Here is a 7,507-nt window from a genome sequence, read left to right as displayed (position 1 = left end):
ATTCTTAGCTCTGGTTTGGATTCCTGCATTATCTATCCCACCATAGTGCCTCTGTTTTAGTCTGTTGGAACTGCTGTTTCCCAAATCCTTCATGCTATTCATGGACCTTCTCTCCCACTGTTCCTTTGGTCTGAAATTCCTTTATTCTCTTTATGTAGTACCTCCTATGTATCCTTTAAGTCTCACTTCCAGTGTTCCCTTGCTAGGAAATCTTTCCCAGACAAACCACCTATCTCTTAAAGTATCCCTCTTCAATATTCTCAAGGCTCCCTTTACTTCGTTCCATCATAGCACATCACATATTGTACTACATTGTTAAAATTTGTTTCTCCTACCTTTCCAAAGTAAGTACTTGGAGGGCAGGAACTAAAGTATGGTACTTAATACTGGTTTGTTGAATTAATGATTTAAGTGTAACAATACCATGAAACCTTATTAAATAACCTGAATGTCCATTTCCATGATCTGTTTATTAATGCTGTCAAAATAAAATGTAGATTGATACAAGAAGCTATTCCTTCTTGTATATGCACTACATTGTTGTTCTTATCACTCTAGAGGGCTTATGGAACTAATTATGTATACGCATGTATGTTTCTCAGCAGATTGATGGCTAAAAGTCAAAGGTGTGTATCTCATGACTAGTGTAAACAGTCTATTAAATAGTGCTTTAGTGGAACTATGCTGGTTTCTAATGAACTTGTTCATAAAGTGAAATAAATTATTAGTAGTTTCTAGGACATAACATTTGAGAGAGAGAGAGAATGGGTAGGGCAGGGGCAGAGAGAGAATCCCAAGCAGGCTCCTTGCTGTCCAGCACAGCCCAGTTTGGGGCTTGAACTCGCTAACCCTGAGATCATGACCTGAGCTGAAAGCAAGAGACAGACACCCCATCTTTTTAAAAATTTAAAAACTGAGTAAGTTGTGCATTTTCACTATTCTGGAACCTTTCAGTTTTCCACAGCATTTCTGAAATCATATCTACAAGTTCTTTTAGTACCGAGGATATATTTCCTTTGGACCGGACACCTTTAAATGCTTTAAATCAGTTAAGTATCTCAGATTTTATTTCATCATATGTGTGTTACTTTATGTTTTAGAGCTTAAAGACCCTTCAAGCTGATTTCTTTTTAGTCAGAGTAGGTTAGGACAGAAGGGAGATAAAAATTAAGTATTAAATACTTGATTCTTTGCATTTTTTTCCATGGATGATCTTGCTAGAAACATATCTTAAAAGTCCTGTTGTTGGGGCACCTGGGTGGCTCAAGTCAGTTAAGCGTCTGACTTCACCTCAGGTCACGATCTCATGGTTTGGGAGTTCAAGCCCTGCATTGGACACTCTGCTGTCAGCACAGAGCCTGCTTCAGATCCTCTGTCCCCCACCCCTCACTCTTTCAAAAATAAACATTAAAAATAAATGAGTCCTTTTGTTGTAAGCATTTGTGTTTTTTTTTTTTTTTTTTTGGTCTGGCAGGTCTTAAATCACAACTCTTCTAGAGAACATAGGTATTGTATTAATCATCCCTCACATTTGTATTTTACAATTTTTTTTAATTTTTAACATTTATTTATTTTTGAGACAGAGAGAGACACAGCATGAACAGGGGAAGGGCAGAGAGAGAGGGGAACACAGAATCGGAAGCAGGCTCCAGGCTCTGAGCCATCAGCCCAGAGCCCGACGCGGGGCTCGAACTCGCGGACCGCGAGATCGTGACCTGAGCCGAAGTCGGACGCTTAGCCGACTGAGCCACCCAGGCGCCCCTGTATTTTACAAATTTCTATGTTTTATGTAATCCTTTGAGGTTCACAAAGCTAACATTAGGAAGGAGTGGTTACTATTGTGTTCATATACAAATGAACAAATTGAGACCTCAAGAGGTTCAAAGTTTTGTCTGAAGTCACCAGCTAAAAGGTGGCAAATCTGAGAGCACAAGAATACTCATCTAGTGATTGTTTCTACTAATGTGAAAATAGTCCCAAGTAATTAGATTGTACAGTTTCATTTGAATTTTTGCAGAACTCACACTTCGACTAAGTACTATAGTTTGAGGTATTTATCACAAGAAGTCTATTCAAATATTTCAGTGCCCTATTAATGTGCTAGATGTTGTGCTGGATTCTAGATGCATCAGTAAGCAAAACAGACCCAGTTTCTGCCTTCATGAGGTCATTTAGTAGGATCAAACATTCATACAAACTGTGAAAAACACTGTGAAGGCTCCATACAGATTATTACAATAGAAGTAAAATACTAGGGGGGCACCCGGGTGGTTCAGTTGGTTAAGTGTGACTACTGATTTCAGCTCGGGTCATGACCTCATGGTTCGTGAGTTTGACCCCCTCGGGCTCTGTGCTGACAGTGCAGAGGCTGCTTAGGATTCTCTCTCTCTGCTCCTCCCCTACTTGTGCTCTCTTGGACAATAAACTTTAAAAAAGTATATTACTAGGGGACCTAGTCTGAGGCAAGGTTGTATGTGGAAAGTTAAGGCAAAAATAACCATGGGGCTTTCAAAGAATTGAAATGGCCTAAGAGGCAAGGAGGAAAACACAGGAAAAAGCCCATTTTGATTCTTGTGGGGAAGGCAGGGGACAGACCATGTTAAGACTTTCGATATTTAGAGGAAGAAGCAGCCATAAAGGGTTTTAGACTAACAAGATAAAAAAAAAAAAAAAAAAAAATCACAGGTAATACAAACTGTGAGACAGAGAATAACTTAAGGTAGAAGTTCCAACACCATATACCTCCTTTTAAAGGAGTATTTTTTAAATTTTGCTGGCAAACACTATTTCAAAATGGACACAATTTTGGGGTTTGTCCTTAGTTTAAGTTTGGACAAAAATATTTAAAATGGCTGCTCATACAATATTTTAATGGAGTGTTCATATCTGAAGACTTTTTTATGTTTCAAAAACATTTATGTGATCAAAAAAGTAGGACTGAGCTAAGCTTTAAATATCTGAAGGTAGCTTTGGACTAGAAAAAGGATATCAAACTGATGAGCCTAAAAGGAGTATGTATGTACACATATAACTTTCCTGTATATTAATCACTAATATGGTTAGAAAAATTTTAATAAAATACTTCAGATGGAGATATTAAAAGTACAATTTTTAGGTTACCCTTTTCGACTTACAACAAAAAATACCACTAATTTTTACTTAAGTTTAAGATGGAGATATTTTTAACAAAATGAGACACCACAATGAAGGCTTCATGAATAATTTATTCCATTTGAAGTTTTGTTTTTTGTTTTTTGTTTTTTTTAAAAAGTATAAACCTTTTCATTTCCTCAATCACAATTTGTACAACTCAGTGTTATGGCATTCGGCAGCAATAGTGTTTGTTCCTTATTCTTTTTTTGTCACATTAAAAAAAAAAAAAAAAAGCAATTGGACCATATTAAATGTCACTGCTAAACAACAACTTTAAAACGCCCCTTCATAAAGTGACCAAGCTATTTGAGAGAGTTGATGCTGACATGTCCAGTAATGACGTTACAATTTGTAGTTTAAACTCAGTAACTTTAAGGTCCACAAATCCAGTTTACTTTGAAAACTAAAACTATTTTAAAACTTCATGAATACATCAACCTGAGGAGTATCTTAGGTCCCAAATCCAGTTTTTTAATTAATACTCCACAAAAGAGAAAACATATATATGAAAATTTAAACCACAGTTCTGGGCCCATTAAAACACCAAGAAAAACCTAAAGGTTAAGATTTCCAGCTGATTGGGAGTGGGGGAGGAGAGGGTGAGGGACCAAAAAAAATGTATGTCAAAAACATTTTTCTTTAATTTAGACAAACTAAAATCTTAAGAGGAAACCCAGACCAAAACATTACTCATGCAACATTAAATGTATTAATAGACTGGTATGCGATGCCATAGTGGATGAGTAGCAAATTATATGATGCAACAGCATTTAAAAACTTCCTTTTAATGTATTCAATTTGAACATTTTAAATAACGCAACATAGTATTTTGAATATTACAGTATTAACATAGTGCTTGATTAAAGATCTGCAAATCTTTGTAGTAACACATTAAGTTAAAAAATTACCTCAGAAGGTAAATATGAAGACGAAAGGAGAATATTTTAATACAGTAATCTGTGCCATACTGACAATTGAGTACGAATACAGCTGAGGATAATTGACTAAGTAGTAAGAGCTTAATTTTAGTGGTTTAAGAAAAGTTTAGAAAGATTTAAAAATTACAGCTACTTTAAAATTTAAGGATTACATATAAGTACACTTGGTGGCCTTCTGGCCAAACAATAAGGTGTACAGAAATTTATTCATACAGTGTTAATTCACAGTCCTGATAACTGAATGGCTTGCATAAGAAAGTATGGCTAGATGTTTCTCACTGGCTGGAAGCAGACATTATATAACTAATCTTTTTAAATGCCAAAATACTGTACTTCCACCCTGCTTTGTAATGGATAACTGCACAAAAAACAGACATTAGCACTGTAACAAAGAAGTCAATGTGTTGGTGATCAACTGGTATAAAGTATATATTATTTTGCTTACCATTTAAACAAACAAACAAAAAACTACCCATACTTGTCTGTGACAGTATGGTAGTAAGTCAGATCCATCATCCTGCATAAAAGGCTTAACTTTTTGAAATAAGTCTCTTGACCTTTTCTAATGGATATTTAATAATTTTCTATTTAAGTGTGAACTTAAATATGAAGGGAAGAAAAAAATCTTATCAGTAAATCTTATATATTTGGGAACTACTCCCTGTTCCCAGATAAAAAGGAATTGTATACTGGGTTCCTTTCTTTATGGCTCCATATAAAAGAAACTGTCAGGGAATAATTTTTTTAAAATCTATCCTCAAACTGAGGTGTGTTCACTACAAGCTAGTGATATTAAACAACTGAGAATATAGCTTTTATTTTTAAGTCACTACTAAGCTAAGTTTATAAAAAAAAAAAAAAAGAGGATACTTTTTATAGATATTCCAAATAAGCATCTTTTTTCCCCTCAAATTTCAGACAAGTTTTTTTTAAGTATAGAACAAAACATGCCAACATAATCTGTAGTGTGCTAGCATAATTTAAAAATGAATGCAGAGATGTGATCTTTAAATTCTAATTTCAAAAATGCTGACCCTTGGAATTGCATTATAATTTTGAAGAAGTGATTGAAAACCTTTGTCACCAGTTGTGTGTTTTTATAGAAAAAACAAGACTTGCTAATGTTTAATATACACAATTTGAAGAAGTTATATTGTTTGTAAGAAAGTGATATTTAAGCTAAGCATATAGTATTTACAAAACAAGTTTCAGTAAAAACAAAACAAAACACACCGAATTACAGTTTTGTAAATACAACTGATTTTGTCCTTGTGGAGAATTACTGAATGTACAAATTCAGAATTTTTCTAGACTGCTTCCAAGAAAGATAGGTAGACTTGGTGACTGTGAATTCAAGTCAGCAACACAGGCAGGAAGCTAACTTGGACTCTCTTGTGAGCAGCACTGTAGAAACAACTTTTTAAAGGGGTAAAGCCTGCATAAAAGCATTTATCTTGGCATGTGCAAACAAGAAGGGGAAAAGCTGTATTGAAGGAAGGGGTGAATTAAAGTCCCTAAAATTCAAGTCCCTTCTTTAGGGAGGTGAGATCCTCCTTGGCATATGTCCTGCCTTAATCTGAGCTGTGTTATAGAAAAGTACAGACTCTGGTGTTTGGGACTGCCATCTCCAAACCAAGAAAATTAAATAAATAAAAAAGGCAAAAGGAAACAGGTTAAGTTTAGAAAATGGTTCTTTAACTAGTGGAATAGAGTCTGAATACCAGAATTCACTGAGAATCTATTTACACCACAGTTTGATTGCACACACACATCCATACATATGCATACTCTCACATACATTCCCAATCTTTAATTTAAAAAACAAAAAAAAGTCAAACAATCAGAGTGACTGTTCTTAAAATAATTTGTAAAATGCCTAGAGCTGGGCTAAATTTCAACCTTATAGCAGATCCTGAAGATAATTTTCATAATTAATATTCCCATGCCTAGATGTGCCACTGTCAAAACTGAAAAAAACATTTAAGCATGTAACATTAAACACCAAAATTAGTTTAAGCATTCAGTAGCAAATGTTTTTCTTGTAAAACTAAGTTTCTTTCACTGGAAATGGCCTGAAATATTAGTCATAGCCCTAAACCATAGTACAAAATATAACTGAAGAATTCTCATTTTATTCTAAGTTAAACCACCCAACAATATCACTTGTATATTGCCATCATGTTATTCTGTAAAGGTGTGATATATAAAATGCTGTAAGACCCGGTACCTTTTCAATTTATAAACACAGTGAACTTCATTACTGTACATGTACTCTGCAACTACAGCTTAGCTGTAAATCCTCCACACACAATGGTATGGACATTATTCCCCCTCTATCCCCATTAAACTGTACATCGAGACAATACAAATTTACTGTCCCACCCACCCCCTTACAAAAAAATAATACTCTAAAAGCAACCCTACTGCAACTTTTTAATTAAGACGATTACATATATTTTAGACCAATTGCTTTAAAGCAAGAAGGCAGTATAAACCTTCTAGGAAAATTTTTATAAAAGAGGTTAAGAAATATAAGACAATTTATACATTTAAAAACTTACAATAAATAAGAGATGCAGGCATTTTTGAATACTAGATACTATAATCCAATACAAGAACATCTTGATGTTCTGAAGCCATATGTTGAAATTCATTGTTCCTCATGTTTCCTCTCCATGCTTTTAATATTCATTTAACATGACTGGGTACTATGGCTCATTACTTTTCACAAATACTGTGACTGGAAAAAAAAAGGTTAATTTTGCTACGAAAATGTTATAATACGTTTTGTATGATCAGTCATCATCCTAAAGAGTTCAGTATAGTCAATGAAAAATAGCAGGGTTATAGCCCCTCCCCCCAAGTCAAAACAATATTTGTTGAAGTAATAAGAATTAGACCCCATCACAGATGACTTTCACTGAGAAGATAATTATAACTTAATCTTGCAGTGAAATATCTTTTTTCCTTGTTCTCTTCTTGCACAGTTCCATCCAATGAAGATCACAGCATATTCATAATAAAGTTATATAACTGATTCAGCACCACAAAATGAATTGGGAGACAGGAGCGTCTGTCCTGGATTGCAGGGTCACAGGTTAGCCAGGAGAGTGCATTGTACTGTTCCAAAACAAACCTGAAAAGTAAATAAACTGTTTTAAGTCCTGTATATACTTACACTGTAGATTTTGGAAGCAGTTTCCAATTATGGCATCTAAGATTTAAAGCCACTTTAAAAAATGGTGGAAGGTATGGAAGAGAGAGTCCTTGGGGAAATTAAAGATAAACTAATTTTCAAAAAAAAGTATTCTCAAAAGTAGATTACACATGCTAGAAAGAAAAGGACTCATTCTGAATGATGTAATTCATCTAGAGATCCAAGGGTACACAACTATAAATTATTGACAAATAGGAGG

At 34.4% G+C, this 7,507-nt stretch overlaps 1 protein-coding gene across 2 annotated transcripts in view; it reads right to left on the bottom strand.

The window, feature by feature from the left end:
• Nucleotides 1–3,204: 3,204 nt before the first annotated feature.
• MED13 (mediator complex subunit 13) overlaps nucleotides 3,205–7,507 on the bottom strand; it is a 109,781-nt gene continuing 105,478 nt past the window's right edge. The window contains exon 30 of one of the 2 annotated variants that reach the window (XM_058702529.1): nucleotides 3,205–7,227. In XM_058702529.1, the coding sequence (XP_058558512.1) occupies nucleotides 7,095–7,227 (133 nt within the window). In that variant the 3' untranslated portion in view covers nucleotides 3,205–7,094. The remainder of the gene's footprint in view (nucleotides 7,228–7,507) is intronic. The other variant, XR_009254651.1, reaches the window with a different exon arrangement.

This window comes from Neofelis nebulosa, chromosome 16 (genome assembly GCF_028018385.1).
Source record: "Neofelis nebulosa isolate mNeoNeb1 chromosome 16, mNeoNeb1.pri, whole genome shotgun sequence".
NCBI classification, from domain to species: Eukaryota; Metazoa; Chordata; class Mammalia; order Carnivora; family Felidae; genus Neofelis; species Neofelis nebulosa.
This window is presented reverse-complemented; position numbering and strand designations above follow the sequence as displayed.